Below are 22,707 nucleotides of genomic sequence, written 5' to 3' on the forward strand. Positions count from 1 at the left end.
TTCGGATCCTCTGTCCCGAACTACCTCTGTCCCCATGTCCCACTGCCGATCGGACGGTCCAGATTGCATCTCAAGGATGCATTGCATCTTTAAGATGTGTGCAATATTCTTGTGATATGTAATGCATACTTGAGATGCAATCTGGACCGTCCGATCGGCAGTGAGATATGGAGACAGAGATAGTTCGGGACAGCGGATCCGAACTGTTACCAGGTGATGGTAATAGTAATAAGAAATGTCTTGGCTTCTATCCTCTCCTGTGTTTTCGACCCAAGACTCCTCTTTCTCTCGATCCAACAGGAAATTTCTTTCCCGATCTTACTCCATCTGTCACTTGTCTTCTTATACATCATGGTTAACTTTTTCCGTATTGATTAAGGGCGAACTGACAGAGACGCTGGACCAGCATATTCGCCTTTATTTATTTATTTGTTTTTCCCACAAGTAGTTCCTTTCCGATGAGGTATTCCTTCCCGAAAATAGAAGCATGAGCAACGTCCAAGAACACACTCCTATTGACACAAACAGATGGTCTCTCGCCGGGACGACTGCTCTGGTCACCGGAGGCTCTAAGGGAATCGGGTAGTTACATTCCTCGATCGAATACTCCATCGCTTTCCATCTATATATATATTTCTACTCATTCATCAAGCTTAACTTAGGTATGCGATCGTCAAGGAGCTCGCCAGACTTGGGTCGGCCGTGCACACTTGCGCCCGCAGCCAAGCAGATCTGGAGAAGTGCCTGCAGGAATGGCGCGGTTCCAAGCTCAAAGTCACCGGATCTGTCTGCGACGTTTCCTCCCCAAGCGAGAGAGAGAAGCTCATGGCGACGGTGAAGTCCCAATTCGACGGGAAGCTCAACATTCTGGTAATAATTTCCTCAAATCCGAATACTCATGGAAACCGATTTGATAATATTCTTCGTTTTGCAGGTTAACAATGCAGGGACAGCGATCTTCAAACCGGCGATGGAGCAAACCCCGGAGGATTTCAAGCTCTCGATCAGCACAAACCTGGAATCGGCGTTCCACTTGAGCCAACTCGCTTATCCTCTCCTTAAGGCTTGTGGAGGTGGGAGTATTGTGTTCATCACCTCCATCTCCGGCTTCATTGCCTGGGATCATCTGTCTGTGTATGCATCAACAAAAGGTATTTCTTGCATAGATTGAATTTGCTTGAATCATTTGGAAGATGAACTATTCTGTTAGATCTCTCTCTCTCTCTCTCTCTCTCCATTTGATTAGGAGCAATGAATCAACTGACGAGAAATCTTGCTTGTGAATGGGCCAAAGATAACATTAGAACAAACAGTGTAGCTCCAGGATTCATAAAAACACCACTCGTTGACTTTGTAAGTGAACACAGCTTTTTGTTATCTAGAAAAGAAAAGATTATCTGCCAAAAAAATAATTGATTTTGGTGGATGAATATGAATTTGTTTGTTGTGGCAGTTGCTGGAAGATGAGGAATTTGTGGCGAGGGAAAATCATCGCGTGCCTCTTGGGCGTTTGGGGGAGCCGGAGGATGTGGCCGGCGTCGTGGCCTTCCTTTGCCTCCCTCCTTCTTGCTACGTGAATGGTCAGGTTATCGTCGTCGACGGAGGCAGAATTGTCAACGGAAATCACTAAGTAGCTATGGAGGTATCATTGAATAAGATGGGTATTTGGGATTATGTTCTTATTTGTGAACATCTTGAATAAGATGGTGTTTGAACTCTTCATTTAAGTTCTTATATATATTCAAAGCCTTATCATTGTGACCTCCGTGGCAATAATTTAGAGTAAAAATTGGTGTTTCAAATGTCATGGAGCCAAACTTTTTTAGATTTTTATGAAGGGACTCTCTTCCTTGTTGAATTTTTTATGAGTGCATTGTAAAAATATATAATCCAGATGTTCAAATTTCATTTGACAAATTTTGAGGCAGATGATCCATCTTCCTCCCTGGCTCATCTAATGGATAGATTCAGAACACAATTTATTTACACTTAAAAATCATTCTTTAGAATATTCATCTGATTCAAACTCTCATATTCTTGTTTATTTTCCCAAGTATTTTACCATTGTACTACATGTGTGAGGATTTTGACGAGTATATTGTAGATTGTAAAGGTAATTGCAATCCATATCGATGGTATACCAAAGGATTTTAAGCAAAATCATTGAAAATAAAGTTGACTCTTTTAATAAACCAACTATATGAGCCCAGTATTAATGGTGAAGAATTGAGGATGTTTAAACTATTATCAAATAATATCCTTCTAAATCATTATTATCATTAATAAAGAAATGCAATTTGCCTTTGAACTCTTGTCAAATAATTATATGCTTCATATGATAGGATTGTGATGCCAATATCAAAATTGTTGCTTTCAAATTTGATTCTCGTTGACGAGGTGATAAAGGGGTCACCAAGCGTGGATCAAAGATGGAGACAGCAGTCGACATAGAAGTAAAAGTCAAGGTGATCAACGAAGGGCAGCACACCAAAGATGGTCGAGCGGAAATCAACTCCATCCGTCGACCAGGCCTGAAGCATCCGATTGACTAGGCAGCTTGTCTGAGTGGATCATCCGCCTGGCCAAGAGTTGCTATGACAAGAACATTAGATGCTCATTACAGATCGAAGGAATGCTAAGGCGACCGGAGCACTAGTCCGGTCGAGCGAAAATAATCTACTGAGCCAAGGGATTACGGAGAAGAACAGATATGATCGACTGGGCGGGGATCATCGGCCGAGTGACTCTCCCGCTCGTCCAAATAGTAGGACTCCATATCTCTTAATATCCCTTTGGGAGATATCGCCGCTGACAACAGGGCATAGTCAACAGGTGAATCATACGATGAAAGCTTCTACTATCTTGTCAAGGATTTGTATGTTCTGTTAAGGCATGATGTCAGAGATATTTTTCTGACATGTCTTTCCTTAAGACAATTTGGAGAACGTGCCCACACATTGAGGAGTATGCACGTCATCTACTGTAGCATTATATAAAGGGGAGTCCATGCACTGGCGGAGGTATGTGCTATTCACTATTCATGCTTGTGTTTTCACTTCTACTACTTTACTCTGCCTTCTTCTACTGTTCCGGTGACTGACTTGAGTATTGAAGGGTCAACGCCAGGGACCCCTTCCCTGGCCCTGCACTAACGTTTCTTGTGGTGTAGATCGAAGCGGAGTCTTCACACAGTCAACCGAGAAGCCACATCCCCATCTAGCATTCTTCACAATTTTCGGACAAGATCATATTGGCGGCGTCTGTGGGAACGTAGCCTATATCTGAAACGTGGAGATGGAGGACGCTGACGACTCATGACAGTGACACTAACAAAGGAGGAATTAAATATGTTGATACAAGCCCGAGCAACAAATGATGGAGCAACAACAAAAGTAGGCGCTGGCCGAGCGCTAGGTACATGAGTCCGTGGCATCAACAACGGGGCAGTAGGCCGGATATAGAGACCGAGCGGAACATGTCTCCATTCAGGGATAGAATAAGAATACGGGGGCGCGCCCAATGCGCCGATCCCCTTCCATCGGGCATTGTTCGACACCCCTTCAGAGGAATAGGGTTGAGCGGACATAGAGCCAGGGTCGTCCTCAGACGATGCGCCTATCAGGGATGGATGGAAGGGAAAGTCACCCCGGGTTGATGATTCACCTGAAAGGATCAACGAGCAATTATCTCAAGGGATTCTGGATGATCCATTGTCACGACACTATATCTCACTGATGATCGGTGAATATAATGGGACAACTGATCCAGAGGATCATCTGATCAAATTCGATAACATATCCACACTCCATTAGTACACCGATGGAGTGAAATGCCGAGTCTTCCTCATCACCCTCTTAGGATCAGCGCAACGCTGGTTCAGGCGACTGCCGATCGGATCGATCCATAACTTTAAGGACTTTCAAATAGCATTCCTGTTGGTGCAGCGGGAAACGGCAAGAGGGGGGGGGGTGAATTGCCTGCAAGTAAAAAAAATAACCCTCCTCAAAGCTTTTCAACTCTCAAATAAATGCAACTAAAAATAAACAGAGAAATAGACACACAAATTTAACCTGGTTACAACCAAGAGGGTTGTTAATCCAAGGCGATGAAAGGCTCAGTAAGAAACTCCTTCTTTGAAGGCGGAGAAGCCTTTTACACTTTGAGAGCACAGAGATTGCTTAAACAGAGATTACAAGAGTTGGTTTTTCGTATGAAATCGTTGTTCTTTAAAGCTGCTCGAGACCCTCTTTATATAGGGGTTCTAGAGCTTATCGGATGACCTGATCTTCGGGATCGGTCGACCGATCCCCAGGTTCGGTCAACCGAACCTGCTGTACCTGCCCAGTTTTCTGTCCAGGTGCAGTCTCTGAAGATCGACCTTAGGTTCGGTCGACCGATCCTTTTGTTCGGTCGACCGATCGGCCAACGTGTTGGACCCCGTGGTAGTTTTGATGTGATCAACCAAGTTGGTTAGGTCCTGCGTTGTATTTGATCCCTGTGTCTGAGTGTGCAGGAGCTTAGGAGCACAGGAAGTCGAGCGGAAGACGCAGCTAGCGAGAAGGACGGCACGGGAAGGGAGCCGACGGGCTCGGTGCGTCCGAAGGACGAGAGAGCTGCGGAAGAGTACTCCGGTGGGCGTGAAGAGCATGCACGGCGTTCGAGGGACGTTAAGCCGGGACGGAAGGCTGCTCGAGGAAGGCTGGAAATTGGGTTCGGGTGAGCCCTAATTCGGTTGGCCACAATCACCCAAAAGATCGGAGCATCGGAAGTCGCAACAAGCTGGAAACGAAGTCAAAGGAGCTGAGTTGCCAGCTTGGAGGCGCCTCCAACCTGACTGGAGGCGCCTCCAGCTTGAAGGCGCCTTCAACCAGGTTGAAGGCGCCTTTAGCCAGGCTGGAGGCGCCTTCAGCCTGATTGGAGGCGCCTTCAACCAGTCAAAGTGACCGTTCTGCGCACGGATAAAGTTTTATCCGCTGACTCCCATGGAGGCGCCTTGGACCCTCGTTGGAGGCGCCTTGGAGCCTCGGGATAGAATTTCCAGGACCTATAAAGGCCCCTGGAGCTAGGAATTCAATAACAACTCAAGTATTCAATCTGTAGTGTTTCCTAGCAATAGTTCTGAGCTTTTGAAAGTGTAAAAGGCTTCTCCACCTTCAGCAAAGGAGAGTTTCTTTTAGTGCGCTTCTACTGCCCTGGATTAACAACCTCCTTGGTTGTAACTAGGTTAATTCTTCTGTGTCTTTCTTTTACTGTTTTATTATTTTGTTAACTATTGCACTAACTGAGTTGGAAAGCCGAGGAGGGTATAGTTTGTTTTTGTTTTCAGCAATTCACTCCCCTCTTGCCGGTCTCCGCTGTACCAACAAGTGGTATCAGAGCCTGATCGCCTCAGAAGGACTAACCGCCAATTGAAGCACTACGATCAAGACGATGGCCGGAGCGAACATCCATCCCCCGAAGTTTGATGGAGACTTCGCCACTTGGAAGCGCAAAATGGAGGTATTTTTTAAAACGAATTTTGATATTCTTATTACAATGAAATATAGTTTTGTAGCGCCGAAAGACAAAGAAGAAAACACATGGAGCAAGAAGGAGCAAGCCGATTTCGTCGCCAACGGAAAGGCGGAGTTCCACCTGCTTAGTGTGCTGCCACCACAAGAAGTAAATCGGATCGGAAGCTACGACTCAGCGAAAGATCTCTAGGAAAAATTCCTGGAGCTACACGAAGGTACTTCCGAAACGAAGCTAGCGAAGCGCGACATCCTCCGGAACCAGTTAACGAACCTCCGGATGAACCAAGACGAGAAGGTAGCGCAACTCCAAGCGAAAATCAAGGAGCTAATAACGCAACTAACGAACCTTGGAGAAGAGGTAACCAACCGGGATTCCATTCGATACGCGCTCAATGCCTTTCCGAGAACTCCAGAGTGGGCCTCCTTAGTAGATGCGTAGTACATCTCTAAGGACCTCGAGGTAAGTACGTTAGAACAATTATTTTCAACTTTTGAACTTCACGAATCTCGAGTTTCAGAACCCAACGGAGCAGAGAAGACAAGTCAGAACATTGCCTTAAAGGCAAAGATGAACAGTTCTGACTCTGAAGCCTCAGTCGACGAATCCGAAGCGGCACTACTGGTAAGACGCTTCAATAAGTTTTTTAGTACTAATAAATTTAAATCGCAGAGGCATCATCGAAAGAAGAGGACGGTTCGCTGCTACAACTGCAACGAAGAGGGACACATCAAAGATGACTGTCCAAAGCTAAAGAGAAAGGAGAAAGAAAGGGCAAAGCCAAAATACAAGAAACCAGAACCCTCCAAGCACAAGAATCTGAAGGCTACTTGGTCAGATTCGTCATCCTCCGAATCGGAAGTCGAAGAATTCTCGGGACTAGCACTGATGGCCAACCATCAGAAAGAAGAAACGTCCAGCTCAGAGATGAGCATCGATGAAGGGGGAGGAACATCAGAAGAAGAAAGCAGCAGTGAAGGGGGAGCGTCACCAGACCAGGTAAGTAAGGTACGCAATCTAACCCCAACTCAATCTTTCAAATTTATCAAGTCTCTTTCTAAAGAGTTAGATCAATTAGAAAAAGAGAATGCTGAACTAAAGTTGAACTTAGCAAGAGCATGCCCGTTGAAATGTATGATCATCTAAAATCAGAAAATGAAAATTTAAAATTAGAAATTGAAAAATTGAAAAATGATGCATGCTTAAAGAAATTTCCAAAGTCAAAAATTAGAACTTATGGTAAATTAAATTGGTATATAAGGAAGCATCAAGGTCAACTTAGAAAAATACCAAGAAACTATGTACCCCCTAGATTTTTGAATAATCCTGTAGGAAGGAACCTCTATTGGGTTCCAAAATCTGTGCTTAATTAATTTTTCAAAAATTAAAAGCTTAAAGTGAGAAAATTAAACATTGAAATTCTTTATGGAAGCTTTGTCTAAGGAAGTAGTTGTTGCTCCAATAACCAAGAAGGCCTAGTGCCTCGCCACGACCTGGAAGCTAAAATATTGAAAGAAAATGTTTAATTAACTTTCTGAAAAAGTATTAAACTAGAATCAAATAATGCTTTAAAAGTTTTTTAAATCTTTTTAAAATTCTAAAAAGTCAGATTGTGAAAATTAAAAAAAATTTTAAATTTGACTTAGAAATTTTTTTTATTGACTTAGAAAATTTTTTCTGAAAATTCAAAAATTTGACTTAGAATTTTTTTTAGGAAAAATTCATTTTGACTTAGAATTTTTTTTTAAATAATTCATATTGAGGTAGAAATTTTTTTCTGAAAATTCAAAAATTTGATTTAGAAATTTTTTTTGGAATTCATTTTTAACTTAGAATTTTTTTAAAAATTCTATACATTTCACTTAACTTAAGTCATTTGTTTCATATTTTCTTAACCCCATTTTTGCTGTGATCAAAGGGGGAGAGAAAGGTACAAGTTCAAGGGGAAGTTAAACAAGGGGGAGATAAAATTTTAAATGTTTGCTTATTGTAAATTTTTTTAAAAAAAGGTGTTGCAATTTTATTTATTGCAAAATTATACTTAACCTGTTAGTCTAGTAATTTACCTTTAAAATTTCTATTTATGTCTATGTTGTTCCTAACTTGAACTTGGGTTGATGCACATCAAAAATGGGGAGATTGTTGGACCCCGTGGTAGTTTTGATGTGATCAACCAAGTTGGTTAGGTCCTGCGTTGTATTTGATCCCTGTGTCTGAGTGTGCAGGAGCTTAGGAGCACAGGAAGTCGAGCGGAAGACGCAGCTAGCGAGAAGGACGACACGGGAAGGGAGCCGACGGGCTCGGTGCGTCCGAAGGACGAGAGAGCTGCGGAAGAGTACTCCGGTGGGCGTGAAGAGTGTGCGCGGCGTTCGAGGGACGTTAAGCCGGGATGGAAGGCTGCTCGAAGAAGGTCGGAAATTGGGTTCGGGTGAGCCCTATTTCGGTTGGCCACAATCACCCAAAAGATCGGAGCATCGGAAGTCGCAACAAGCTGGAAACGAAGTCAAAGGAGCTGAGTTGCCAGCTTGGAGGCGCCTCCAACCTGACTGGAGGCGCCTCCAGCTTGAAGGCACCTTCAACTAGGTTGAAGGCGCCTTCAGCCAGGCTGGAGGCGCCTTCAGCCTGATTGGAGGCGCCTTCAACCAGTCAAAGTGACCGTTCTGCGCGCGGATAAAGTTTTATCCGCTGACTCTTATGGAGGCGCCTTGGACCCTCGTTGGAGGCGCCTTGGAGCCTCGGGATAGAATTTCCAGGACCTATATAAAGGCCCCTGGAGCTAGGAATTCAATAACAACTCAAGCATTCAATCTGTAGTGTTTCCTAGCAATAGTTCTGAGCTTTTGAAAGTGTAAAAGGCTTCTCCGCCTTCAGCAAAGGAGAGTTTCTTTTAGTGCGCTTCTACTGCCCTGGATTAACAACCTCCTTGGTTGTAACCAGGTTAATTCTTCTGTGTCTTTCTTTTACTATTTTATTATTTTATTAACTATTACACTAACTGAGTTGGAAAGCCGAGGAGGGTATAGTTTGTTTTCGTTTTCAGCAATTCACCCCCCTCTTGCCGGTCTCCGCTGCACCAACACAACGGTCTCCAGCTGAGTTGGCCCGATCAAACTGCTCGACTTGGTCTCTGGATAAACTTGGGTTCGGTCGACCGATTAGCAGGTTCGGTCGACCGATCAGCTTCACCAACGGTCAGCTTCTGACGTGGCAGTCGACGTGTCTGCTGCGGTTGGCTTCGGTTAATGAAGGGTTCGGTCGACCGATCATGGGGTTTGGTCGACCAAACCGTTGACAAGTCAACTCCAGTTGACTTGCTCCGGTTCGGCTCCTTGGGTGATTGCGGCCATCCGGAATAGGGCTCACCCGAACCCAGTTCTTGGCCTTCTCCTCGAGCAGGCTTCCGTCCGGCTTCTCGTTCCTCAAACGCCGTGCACGTTCTTCTCGCTCCACCGGAGTACTCTTCCGCAGCTCTCTCGTCCTTCGGACGCACCGAGCCCGTCGGCTCCCTTCCTGTGCCATCCTTCTCGCTAGCTGCGTGTTCCGCTCGACTTCCTGCGCTCCTAAGTTCCTGCACACTCAGACACAAGGGTCAGACAAAACGCAGGACCTAACCAACTTGGTTCATCACATCAAAACTACCACGGGGTCCAACAATCTCCCCCCTTTTGATGTGCATTAACCCAAGTTCAAGTTAGGGTTAAAAATAGACCTACGTAATTTTAAGAAAATTACTAAACTAGCTAACAGGTATAGCATAAATTTGCAATTAATAAAATTACAACACAGTTTAGAGAAAAAACAGATTAAAATTTTAAAATTTGTTGTCTTAACTCCTGTAACGACCCGCCTTCTACTACTATGCTGTAAGGCCGATCGCTACAGTTATGCTATGCTATACTGCGCGGAAAGCTGGGCTAATTTAAAATTTCACTCTACTAATGATGGATACAACTGATAGGAAAGGTCTAAAGACCTGCTTTGCTGGTATACATATGCTAAGGAGGGGAAACTGAACATCCCAACCGAGCTAGGGACGAGAAACTAAACTTTCCAACTACCTACAGACCTGCCGATCGATCCACAGACCGATCGGAGCTGCGGTCGTTCTGTTCCCAACTGGATCGGTCGGCATGTCTGGATCGGTCGGCTAACCGATCCAGGCACCTGAAACTCCTGGAATCGCTACTGTGGGTCGGTCGGCTGACCGATCCAGGAGGATACAGTAGCATACTGTATCTGTCTGGATCGGTCGGCTGACCGATCCAGTGGCACTGCTCAGGCCCTGATCGGTCTGGAGACCGATCAGAGTTTTGATTTCGCCCGGGAATCTGATTTTAGCACTTTGGCGTGCCAAAACCTCACACAATAACTCTAAACCAACGCAAATCACACTAATATAAAACTACTAACATTCTAAACCTGACATACTACATAGTGCATGGTTTACTATCTCATAACACTTAACAATCAAAACTGAATAATGAAAACTAAAAACGCAAAGTGCTAATACTGAAGTAAAACTGTTTAGATCTCAAAGATCTTTATTCCAACTCCTGCCCACACACATCTTGATAGCATTGCCCTCCAGCCTCCGCTACTGATCCACTTTTCCTTTACCTTTGTCTGCAGTATAAGAAAAGTAGTATCTATAAGCTAAAAAGCTTAGTAAGAAACCATCTATCTCACAAAAACATGCAACGATGCAAATATGATTTTAAATCATGCTGTTTAAAACATATGCTGGATATACTGAATAAACTAAGCATGGCATGGCATATAAGCATACAATCATGACATATCTAAAGCTGAACATAAAGTCATCATGCATATTCACAGGGAAAAACTAAGCTCTAAACTACGCTAATACTGATCTACTGCCAGAACTGTACTGAATTCATGAACTAATTTCTGAAAGGTTGAAAACCATATACATATAGTAAGTGAAAATACTAAACATGCTGCTGAGGGGCCCAGCAACTGTACGTGCTATGCGCGCCTCTCTAACTAGACCCGGGGTTGCAAGTCCCGAATTTAGTAGAGCTACTAGGTTATCTGAACCTAGGGACCGACTATGGGATCCCAGCCCAATGGATATCTAATCCAGTACAGTGCCAACTGAAAAGTAAAATACTGAGTATAGCTAAACTGTTCTAAATTGCTGTTTCTAGGTTATCTGAACCTAGAGCTAGGTTGTCTGAACTTAGAGGCGACTGTGGGAGCCCACCCATTGGACCGTAGTCCCATATAAGCTAGAATAAACTGATTTACTAATTTAGATGCTTCTAATGCATTCAACTGTGCCAATAAAAATGCCTAAGTTGCATTCTTTTCTAATCTGATTATTTAATCGAACACCTAGTGTGCTTTAACTCTCATCTCTATTAGGAAGACTACCTTCAGGCACCCAACAGCATCTAAACCTCCAACTGAAGGAGAAAAGATGTGTCCGGCCCATCTAAAGGTACTCACTAAATCCCTAAACCTGCGAGGAGGGTTAAATACACCCTATGTGTCGAAAACATACGCATATAACTAACTAATGCATAGGAAATCAAACGGTAGCTATTATACTGCAGGTGAGGGGTTTCTTACCTCCTATTCGTAATTTCTTACGATTCAAATCGCTGGTTTTCCGATGGAAACGATCCTCTCGATGATCCACTAGCATCTTCACGTTCCTCTCGCGGAGAAGAACCTTTTTCGTGTTGGAGTCGTCGCTGGAAGAAGTTCCCTTGGCCCTTGGGGGCTTGGTGTGCCGTGCGTGAGGAAGAGGAGAAGGAGGAGTCGGCGTGAGGGCTAGGGTGAGGAATAGGTCACGGTAAAAATCCAATAACTCTTCACCCTATTAATTTTCCTATTTATATTAAAGACTTAATTCGCCCAACTCCAATTATAAATATAATTGATTCCCTTTCCTTTCAGCACGGCCCTGCTAGGTTCAACTGGTTACTAACATTATCCTTAAGCCATAGGTCTCGGGTTCGATCCCCGCCTAAGCTATTTTGCGGTTCTAATTATTTTTGCTACTTCCGCTACTCTAAAAATTCCGGAAAAATATCTAAAAATTCCAGAAAAACCATAGAATATTTATGAAAGTGTTTTGAGAATTTTCGGGCGTTACAACTCCCTCTAAACTTGTACTTATTTGTTGCTTAAAATTTTATTTGGGACCCCTAAACTTGTACTGAAACACAGGAAGTGAATGTTGAACCCCATGGTAGTTTTGATGTGATCAACCAAGTTGGTTAGGTCCTGCGTTTTGTCTGATCCCTGTGTCTGAGTGTGCAGGAACTTAGGAACATAGGAAGTCGATCGGAAGACACAGCTGGCGAGAAGGACGGCACGGGAAGGGAGCTGACGGGCTCGGTGCGTCCGAAGGACGGGAGAGCTGTGGAAGAGTACACCTGGTGGGCGAGAAGAACGTGCGCAACGTTCGAGGGACGTAAAGCCGGGGAGGAAGCCTGCTCGAGGAAAAGGCCGGGAATTGGGTTTGGGTGAGCCCTATTCCGGTAGGCCGCAATCACCCAAGGAGCCGAACCGGAACAAGTCAACTGGAAGTTGACTTGTCAATGGTTCGGTCGACCGAACCCCTTAATCGGTCGACCGAACCCTTCTGTATCCGAAGCCAGCTGTTGGTGACACGTCAGAAGCCACGTCAAGCAGCCAACCGTTGGGGAGCTGATCGGTCGACCAAACCTTCTGATCGGTCGACCGAACCGAAGTCTATCCAAAGACCAAGTCGAGCAATCTGATCGGGCCAACTCAGCAGAAGATCGTTGGCAGATCAGTCGACCGAACCCAAGCTCGATCCACTGAGACTGCACCTGGACGCGAAGCTGTGTAGGTACAGCAGGTTTGGTCGACCAAACCTGGGGATCGGTCGACCGATCCCTCTCGAGTCAAACTTGATCCCGAAGGATCAGGTGAACTGATAAGCTCGAGAACCCCTATATAAAGAGGGTCTCGGGTAGCTCTTAGAAATATCGAAAACAGTGAACGAATATGAATGATCTCGAAATACAACTCCTGTACTCTCATTTCCTAAGCAACAGTTCTGTGCTCTTCAAGTGTAAAAGGCTACTCCGCCTTCAGAGAAGGAGACTTCTTTTAGTGCACTCTCTTACTGTCTTGGATTAACAACCTTCTTGGTTGTAACCAAGTAAATAGCTGAGTCTTATATTTCTGTTTATGTTAGTTTTGTTGAATTTCATAACTGTTGCTTTATTATTTAAATTTGAAAGCCTTGAGGAGGGTTTAGTTTTTATTGCAGGCAATTCACCCCCCTCTTGCCGGTCTCTGCTACACCAACAAGTTTTGATGTGATCAACCAAGTTGGTTAGGTCCTGCGTTTTGTCTGATCCCTGTGTTTGAGTGTGCAGGAACTTAGGAGCACAGGAAGTCGAGCGGAAGACGCAGCTGGCGAGAAGGACGGCACGGGAAGGGAGCTGACGGGCTCGGTGCGTCCGAAGGACGGGAGAGCTGCGGAAGAGTACACCTGGTGGGCATGAAGAACGTGAGCGGCGTTCGAGGGATGTAAAGCCGGGGAGGAAGCCTGCTCGAGGAAAAGGCCAGGAATTAGGTTCGGGTGAGCCCTATTCCGGTAGGCCGCAATCACCCAAGGAGCTGAACCGGAACAAGTCAACTAGAAGTTGACTTGTCAATGGTTCGGTCGACCGAACCCCTTGATCGGTCGACCGAACCCTTCTGTATCTGAAGCCAGCTGTTGGTGACACGTCAGAAGCAACGTCAAGCAGCCAACCGTTGGGGAGCTGATCGGTCGACCAAACCTTCTGATCAGAAGGTAGCACAATTGCCGGTTCCCCCTCTTTATGTTTAGAAACGCAGGACCTAAGGATATATTTAAAAAATTTTTCAAAGCATTGTTTAATTCTAATATTAATGCTTTTATCAGAAGGTTAATTAAACATTTTTATTTCGATATTTCGGCTTCCAGGTCGTGGCGAGGCACTAGGCCTTCTTGGTTATTGGAGCAACAACCACTTCCTTAGACAAAGCTTCCATAAAGAAACTCAAAGTTTAATTATCTCACTGTAAGCTTTTAATTTTTGAAAAAAATTAATCAAGTACAGATTTTGGAACCCAGTAAAGGTTCCTTCCTACGGGATTCTTTAAAAACATAGGGGGTATATAACTTTTAGGAATTTTCCTAAGTTGACCCTGATGTTGTTTAATGTACCAATTCAATTTTCTATAAGTTCTAACTTTTGATTTTGGAAATCTATTTAAGCATGCATCAGTTTTCAATTTTTCAATTTCTAATTTTAATTTATCATTCTCTGATTTTAGATGATCATACATTTCTAACGGACATGCTCTTGCTAGGTTCAACTTTAGTTCAGCATTCTCTTTTTCTAATTGATCTAACTCTCTAGAAAGAGACTTGATAAATTTAAAAGATTGAGTTGGGGTTAGATTGCGTACCTTACTTACCTGTTCTGGTGACGCTCCCCCTTCACTGTTGCTTTCTTCTTCTGATGTTCCTCCCCCTTCATCAATGCTCATTTCTGAGCTAGATGTTTCTTCTATCTGATGGTTGGCCATCAGTGCTGGTCCCGAGAATTCTTCAACTTCCGACTCTGAGGATGAAGAGTCATCCCATGTCGCCTTTAGATTTTTGTGCTTGGAGGAATCTGGTTTCTTGTACTTGACCTTCTCCTTTTTCTTGCTCTTCAATTTCGGGCAGTCATCCTTGATATGCCCTTCTTCGTTGCAGTTGTAGCAACGAATCGTTCTTCTTTTTCTCTCATGCCTCTGCGATCTAAATTTGTTAGATTTAAAAAATTTATTGAAGCGTCTTACCAATAGTGCCGCTTCTGATTCGTTGACCGAGGCTTCGGAGTCAGAACTGTTGATTTTTGCCTTTAAGGCAATGTTCTGACTGGTCTTCTCTACTCCATTGAGCTCTGAAACTCGAGATTTGTGAAGTTCAAAAGTGGAAAATAATTGTTCTAAACTACTTACCTCGAGGTCCTTAGAGATGTAGTACGCATCTACTAAGGAGGCCCACTCTGGAGTTCTGGGGAAGGCATTGAGCGCATACCGGATATAGTCACGATTTGTTACCTCTTCTCCAAGATTAGTTAGTTGCGTGATCAGCTCTTTGATCCTTGCTTGGAGCTACACTACCTTTTCGCCTTGGTTCATCCGGAGGTTCGTCAACTGGTTCCGGAGGATGTCGCGTCTCGCTAGCTTCGCTTCGGAGGTACCTTTATGGAGCTCCAGGAATTTCTCCCAGAGATCTTTCGCGGAGCTGTAACTTCCGATCCGATTTACCTCCTGAGGTGGCAGTACACTGAGTAGATGGAACTTAGCCTTTCCGTTAGCGATGAAGTCGGCTTGCTCCTTCTTGCTCCATGTGTTTTCTTCTTTATCTTTCGGCGCTGCAAAACCATATTTCATAGTAATTAAAATATCAAAGTCTGTTTTAAAAAATACCTCCATTTTTCACTTCCATGTAGCGAAATCTCCGTCGAACTTCGGGGGATGGATGTTCGTGCCGGCCATTGTTCAGATCTTTGTGCTTCAGATGGCGGTTAGTCCCTCTGAGGCTGTTAGGCTCTGATACCACTTGTTGGTGCAGCGGGAACCGGCAAGAGGGGGGTGAATTGCCTGCAAGTAAAAAAAATAACCCTCCTCAAAGCTTTTCAACTCTCAAATAAATGCAACTAAAAATAAACAGAGAAATAGACACACAAATTTAACCTGGTTACAACCAAGAGGGTTGTTAATCCAGGGCGATGAAAGGCTCAGTAAGAAACTCCTTCTTTGAAGGCGGAGAAGCCTTTTACACTTTGAGAGCACAGAGGTTGCTTAAACAGAGATTACAAGAGTTGGTTTTTCGTATGAAATCGTTGTTCTTTAAACCTGCTCGAGACCCTCTTTATATAGGGGTTCTAGAGCTTATCGGATGACCTGATCTTCGGGATCAGGTTTTGACACGAGAGGGATCGGTCGACCGATCTCCAGGTTCGGTCGACCGAACCTGCTGTACCTGCCCAGTTTTCTGTCCAGGTGCAGTCTCTGAAGATCGAGCTTAGGTTCGGTCGACCGATCCTTTTGTTCGGTTTACCGATCGGCCAACGGTCTCTAGCTGAGTTGGCCCGATCAAACTGCTCGACTTGGTCTCTGGATAAACTTGGGTTCGGTCGACCGATCAGCAGGTTCGGTCGACCGATCAGCTTCACCAACGGTCAACTTCTGACGTGGCAGTCGACGTGTCTGCTGCGATTGGCTTCGGTTAATGAAGGGTTCGGTCGACCGATCATGGGGTTCGGTCGACCGAACCGTTGACAAGTCAACTCCAGTTGACTTGCTCCGGTTCGGCTCCTTGGGTGATTGCGGCCATCCGGAATAGGGCTCACCCGAACCCAGTTCCCAGCCTTCTCCTCGAGCAGGCTTCCGTCCGGCTTCTCGTCCCTCGAACGCCGCGCACGTTCTTATCGCTCCACCGGAGTACTCTTCCGCAGCTCTCTCGTCCTTTGGACGCACCGAGCCCGTCGACTCCCTTCCCGTGCCATCCTTCTCGCTAGTTGCATCTTCCACTCGACTTCCTGTGCTCCTAAGTTCCTGCACACTCAGACACAAGGGTCAGACAAAACGCAGGACCTAACTAACTTGGTTGATCACATCAAAACTACCACGGGGTCCAACAATTCCTTCTCATTTTGCTAGCAATTGCCGTCACCAGAAGATGATCGTTAATTTATTTACAATAAAGCAAGGGCCTAAAAAGGCACTGAGCCTACATCAAGCGATTCAACCAAGTGGTCATGGATATTCCATCGGTCTCCTCGGAGATATTGGTAAGTGCCTTCTCCCAGGGGCTTACCAAAGGGAAATTTTTTCGCTCACTCATCCGGAGGCCGCCAAAAGACTTAGACCACATGCTCAGGCATGCCATCGAATATATAAACGTGGAGGAGGCCCAAGCGGCACGAAAGAAAGAAGTGCCCGCCAAGCAAGCTGCTCCCTCTGAACGACGACCAACCATCAGTATTACAATAATAATTCTTAATTATTACATCACACACACCACACACATACAAGGATACAACATGTCAAATATGATCGCATACTTAAAATTTTACAGAAAGTAAATTTATACTAGGTATACCTTACGGATAACCTGTAATGAGAAGGGCATCGACAATAATGATGTTGTCGAACCTCACCTCTATTCGTATCCATGCTGAGCTCCTCAAGATAACTCCTTGAGTATGTTGGATCGTGAATTTCGCTAGAGGAGGGGGGGGGGGGTGAATACTCCTTGAGTATGTTGGATCTGGAGCTGCCTGATGCTCGCCTTCCTTGCTCGGTTAGAGTCCCCTCCGATCGGCCCGCCAGCTATAATGTTGATTTCGCCTCGGGAAGTGTTGTTTCTATTTTCTTCTTCCCGAGCGGACGGCCTAGGCCCCTCCTTAGACATCCGGGGATTCTCACGCCTCGGAGTATGATGCTGCTCGGGAGTCTGTCTTTGTCGCCTGTCGGATATCGTCCGATCGGCTTCACGAGGTCTCTGTCGCCTATCGGATGATGGCGATCGACGGCCGCCACTCCGGGGAACGGGGTGAGCGATCAGGGGAAGACTTCGGCAATCTCTTGTATTATGCGTGTCGGTCCGGTGGAATGAGCAGAACATAGGGGTCCATACCTTTTTCTTTGGTTTGGGCCGCTCGGCAGCTACCTCTTGTACATGGGACCTCGCATGGTGAGAGTGGACTACTTCGACCCACGGTCCTCTGGGCGGCTCCTGGCAAGTGACAGGCTTCCGCTCGGAATGTGCTGGCTGGTCAGTTGTGACTTCTTTTCTTTGGGCCGCCTGAGCTTCCTCCACGTTGATGTATTCATTGGCCCGATGTAACATATGATCGTAGTCTCGGGGCGGCTTCCGAATGAGCGATCGGAAGAAGTCATCGTCCACGAGGCCTTGCGTGAATGCATTCATCATAGTTTCTGAGGTGGCCGTTGGAATGTCCATGGCCACCTGGTTAAATCGCTGGATATAAGCTCTGAGCGACTCTCTGGGCTCTTGCTTGATGGCGAACAGGCTGACACTTGTCTTCTGATAACGCCGATTGCTTGCAAAGTGGTGGAGGAAGGCCGTGTGGCTCGAAGAAAAGAAGTCACAATTGACCGGCCAGCACATTCCGAGCGGAAGCCTGTCACTCGCCAGGAGCCGTCTAGAGGACCGTGGGCCGAAGTAGTCCGCTCTCACCATGCGAGGTCCCATGTACAAGAGGTAGCTGCCGAGCGGCCCAAACCAAAGAAAAAGGTATGGACCCTTATGTTCTGCTCATTCCACCGGACCGACACGCATAATACAAGAGATTGCCGAAGCCTTCCCCTGATCGCTCACCCCGTTCCCCGGAGTGGTGGCTGTCGATCGCCATCATCCGACAGGCGTCAGAGACCTCGTGAAGCCGATCGGACGATATCCGACAGGCGACAAAAACAGACTCCCGAGCAACATCATACTCCGAGGCGTGAGAACCCCCGGATGTCTAGGGAGGGGCCTAGGTCGTCCGCTCGGGAATAAGAAAATAGAAGCAACACTTCCCGAGGCGAAATCAACATTATAGCTGGCGGGCCGACCGGAGGGGACTCTAACCGAGCAAGGAAGGCGAGCGTCAGGTAGCTCCAGATCCATGCGGTGACAGGAAGGTGGAAATTTTCAAAGCAAGGCTTGATGAAAAAGAAAACTTTTTCACTGGGAGCCATGCTTAAGTCTATCCGGATTCTTTTATCTATTTGGCAAGTGGATGTCAAGACAGCATTCCTTAATGGAAGTCTTGAAAAAAGCATCCATATAAAGCAACCAGAAGGGTTCATTGCAAAGGGCAAAGAGCATCTTGTGTGCAAGCTCAATCAATCTATGGACTGAGGCAAAGCTTCAAGGTCTTGGAACATCCGGTTTATCAAAGTAATCCATACCTATGGATTTATTTAGTAACCGGATAAGTCTTGTGTATACAAAAAGTGTGATGAAAACGTGATGGTATTTCTTGTACTATACGTAGATAACATTTTTGGTAGTTTGAAACAATATCAAAGTGTTGTCAGAAGTAAGGGTATGGTTGTCCAAACAATTCGATATGAAGGACTTGGGAGAATGTATATATTCTTGGGATCAAAGTAATAAGGGATTGCAAGAAAAGAATATTTTACTTATCCCAAGCTTCATATATCGAAATAATCCTTGCTCGTTTTAAGCATGCAAAACTTCAAGAAAGGTTTTTTACCTTTTAGGCATGGAGTAGCTTTATCTAAAGAGATGTCTCAGAAGACATCAAAGGAAATAAAGGACATGAAGGCAGTTCCTTATGCTTCGATTGTAGGAAGTCTAATGTATGCAATGCTGTGTACGAGACTGGATATTTGTTTTGCCGTGGGCATGGTTAGCAGATATCAAAGTAACTATGGATAAGGACATTTGTCTGCGGTAAAGCATATATTAAAGTACCTTAGAGGCACTAGATATGCTAGCTTACAAGGCAGATAATTTGGTCCCTGTGGGTTACATGGATTTTAACATCCAATCGGAAAGGAACAATAGTAAGTCAACCTCGGGGTTTTGTGTTTACTTTAGGAGGTAAAGTCATAACTATGGAAGAGCGATAAGCATAGGTGCTTTTTCGGACTCCACCATAGAAGCTGAGTATATGACAGCCTCTGAGGTAGCCATAGAAGCTGTATGACTCAGATACTTCAAGATAGACTTAGATATGATTTCTGGTTTGTCCAAAGATTATTATAATTTATTGTAATAATAGTGGTGCAATTGCAAACTCGAAGAAACCATGAGTCCATAAGACAAGTAAAATACAATAGAGCGCAAATACTACCCAATATGAGAAATCGTATAACGAGGAGAAGTTGTTGCTGCTTAGATTACATCAAGTGATAACCTGGAAGATCCTTTCACTAAGGCTCTTAAGGCAAGAGTTTTTGATAGACATGTTGAAGGGTTGGGAATCAGATGTATGGCAGCTTAGTCTTTTAGTATAAGTGGGAGATTGTTAGGATGTATACTAAAAGTCTAGCTTTTGGTATAAACACTTATCTAGAAATAAGAATCACATTGGTCAAATGTCTACATTTATGATAAATGTAGTTGTTCAATTAATTTATATTGTAGATAACATGGTGTGTGGTGTCACACACAGAAGATCATGTTATCAGTATCTTATAAATTATAAACACTAGCTCACGACCAAGATGGAAAGGAACAAACCATTAGAAGGTCATAGTGTAATTAGGTATTAGTTTATCTTAACTATATAATTACACTAGTACACTTAGAGTATATTGAGTAGGACCATTAGAGGTCGTTTCTTTTATACTGATTTTATAAAGGAGCAAAGACCTCAGTTATTATGGAAGTGTGTGCTCTTAATCCTAATATAATAACAAGCACATATATTTGATATTTATTTCTTTAATTTATCAATGGGTGAGATTTAGTTCGATAAATCAATAAGCCCGATAAGTTGGGAAATGATATCACTTATAGTGTGTGTTGTTGATTATAGAAGGAAACTGTGTCCTACTAATCTAGGTTGAGAATGTCCCCAAGAGGAGCTCATAAGGATTGTCATATTAAACTCTGTAGGTGGACTTAGTTCGACATGACGATAAGGTTGAGTGGTACTACTCTTGGACTAAGATATTAATTAAATGAGTTATCAGTAACTCACTTAATTAGTGGACATTCGACATCTTAAACACAGGGAGACTAACACACTCATAATAAGAAGGAGCTCAAAATGTAATTTGGGATTGGTGCGGTAGTTCAATAATAGTTCTCTTGTGAAATGAATTATTATTGATAAAATTAAGTTGTGTGTTCGGGGCGAACACGGGATGCTTAATTTTATCGGGAGACCAAAACCAATTCCTCCTCTCGGTCCCTATCGTAGCCTCTTGTATATAGAGATTTATACCCACCACATACCCACCTTCTTACCCATCCAATGGGGCCGGCCAAGTTAGCTTGGAACCCAAGCTAGGGCCGGCCAAGACCAAGTGGATGAGCCAAGTTGGTGGCCGGCCAAAGCTTGGGTCCCAAGCTTAGGTGGCCGGCCACTAAAATATTAAAAATGATTTTTATTAAAATTATTTCTTATGTAGATACCATGGTTTTAAAAGAAAGTTTAAAAATTAAAAATTTTCTTTTATAGATTTCTACAAAAGATTAAGAGAAGAGATTAATCTCTTTCCTTATTTGTAGATTAAAAGGATGATTTTAATTTTTTGGTAAAAACTTTCTTTATTTGTAAATCATCTATTTAAAAGAGAGTTTAAAATTTAAAATCTTTCCTTATTTGTTGATTAAAAGGTGGATTTTAAATTTTAAGAAAACTTTCCTTTTTAATCATGTTCATGATTTAAAAGAGAGTTTAAAAATTAAAATATTCTCTTTTATAAGTTTCTACAAGAGATTAAGAAAAGATTTGATATCTTTCCTTATTTGTAGATTAAAGAGATTTTAATTTTTAGAGATAACTTTCTTTTTATCCACATGTTTAAAAGAAAGATTTTAATTTATAAAATTTCCTTTTTATTAACCAATCATGAAGGGATGAAAATTATTGGAGAAATTTTTTATAAATTTCTGGAGACAAATTAGGAAGTTTTAATTAATTAAAACTCTCCTTGTTTGTAGCTTTAATATGACCGACCATTATAATTGATGAGAAGAAAATTATTTTTAATTAAATAAATTTTCTTTTTCAATGACAAAAGAATTAAGGAAGTTTTTATTAAATTTTCCTTATTTGCCAAGACCAAGGATTATAAAAGAGGAGGTAGAGGAGGCTTCATGGTGAACGACTCTATTCTATTTTCTCCCTCTTTTCTTCCTTGGTGTGGCCGGCCCTTCTCCTTTTCTCTCTTCCTCTTGTGTGGCTGAAATCCTTTATCTCTTGGAGCTTTGAGGAGGTGGCCGGATCTAGCTTGAGGAAGAAGGAGAGAAAGCTTGCATCCCTTGGAGCTTGGTTGGTGGAAAAAATTCTTCATCCATTAGAAGATATGCTTGGCCGAAACTTGAAGGAAGGAAGAAGAAGGTGCCTTGGTGGTTCTCGTCTCAGAAGATCGTTGCCCACACAACGTCCGGGATTAGAAGAGGAATACGGTAGAAGACCTAGAGGTTTTTGTTTGCAAAAGAAAAGGTATACTAGTATTTAATTTCCGCATCATACTAGTTTTATTTCTTTGTAAAAACACCAAATACAAGAGGCATGCGATTCTAGTATTTTGAATTAGTTTTCGATGTTGTGTTGTAATGACCCGCCTTCTACTGGCTAGGCTGTGAGGCCGATCGTTACATTATGCTGTGCTAAGCTATATCCATGACCATCACTAAGTCTAGGTGCGGAAGCTGTACTAATTAAAACTTTGCTAAACTATTACCACTTCTTGATTCTATATGTGCTAAGGGGTGTAATCTAAACTATTCATGACATATATTACATCCCCTAATGGTTAAGGAACTTAACTAAGAGTTTCTTACTGAAATCAGGCCTCCCAATCGATCCACGGATCGATTGGAATGGCTTGATCGATCCATTGATCGATCCAGGTGGCTACTGTATACGGAACTTAGGTTGGATCGATCCAGTGATCGATTCAGCACGCTACTGTGCTCGGGGCAATATTCTGGATCGATCGGCTGATCGATCCAGACTGGCCAATCGATCGGCTGATCGATCCAGACTGGCCAATCGATCCAGTGATTGATCCCAGGGCTTTCTGTTCGCGACAGAAGGCATTCGGATCGATCGGCTGATTGATCCAGGAGCTTACTGTTCGCGGTACGAACTTCTCAATCGACCGGCTGATCGATTGAGAAGCCTCCAATCGATCGGCCGATCGATTGGGGTTTCTGATTTCGTACTAGAAGTCTGATTTCAGCACTGTTTCGTGCCTCAATCACACACACAAGTTCTAAGATGACTGGGAAACATTCTAATAACACTAACTGACATTCTAAGCATGAACACTAATAATCTGAACAGGTCTTTCATGAGTTATAACATTAAACTAACTGAAAATAAGGAAAGTAACAACTTAATAAAATGCTAAAGTTTTAGATGTATTTCTAGTTTCTCCAAGGTCTTTATTCCAAGTTCCATCCACACACATCTTCATCGCATTGCCCTCCAGCCTCCGCTAGTCCAT

The 22,707-nt window shown here is 43.7% G+C and overlaps 1 protein-coding gene across 1 annotated transcript; it reads left to right on the top strand.

The window, feature by feature from the left end:
• Positions 1 to 428: 428 nt before the first annotated feature.
• LOC122008365 (noroxomaritidine/norcraugsodine reductase-like) lies at positions 429 to 1,761 on the top strand. Its single transcript, XM_042564085.1, has 5 exons — positions 429 to 582; positions 663 to 870; positions 935 to 1,151; positions 1,247 to 1,353; positions 1,454 to 1,761. Exons 1-5 carry the CDS (start codon positions 488 to 490, stop codon positions 1,628 to 1,630), a joined length of 804 nt encoding a protein of 267 aa, XP_042420019.1. The 5' UTR covers positions 429 to 487; the 3' UTR covers positions 1,631 to 1,761.
• Positions 1,762 to 22,707: the final 20,946 nt, after the last annotated feature.

Source organism: Zingiber officinale, chromosome 8A, assembly GCF_018446385.1.
Source record: "Zingiber officinale cultivar Zhangliang chromosome 8A, Zo_v1.1, whole genome shotgun sequence".
In the NCBI taxonomy this organism is placed as follows: Eukaryota; Viridiplantae; Streptophyta; class Magnoliopsida; order Zingiberales; family Zingiberaceae; genus Zingiber; species Zingiber officinale.

Coding starts and splice junctions, on each gene's coding strand:
- LOC122008365 (XM_042564085.1), top strand. CDS start 488: ATGAGCAACGTCCAAGAACACACTCCTATTGACACAAACAGATGGTCT. Junction 583..662: donor GGAGGCTCTAAGGGAATCGG/GTAGTTACATTC, acceptor AGCTTAACTTAG/GTATGCGATCGTCAAGGAGC. Junction 1,152..1,246: donor TGTGTATGCATCAACAAAAG/GTATTTCTTGCA, acceptor CCATTTGATTAG/GAGCAATGAATCAACTGACG.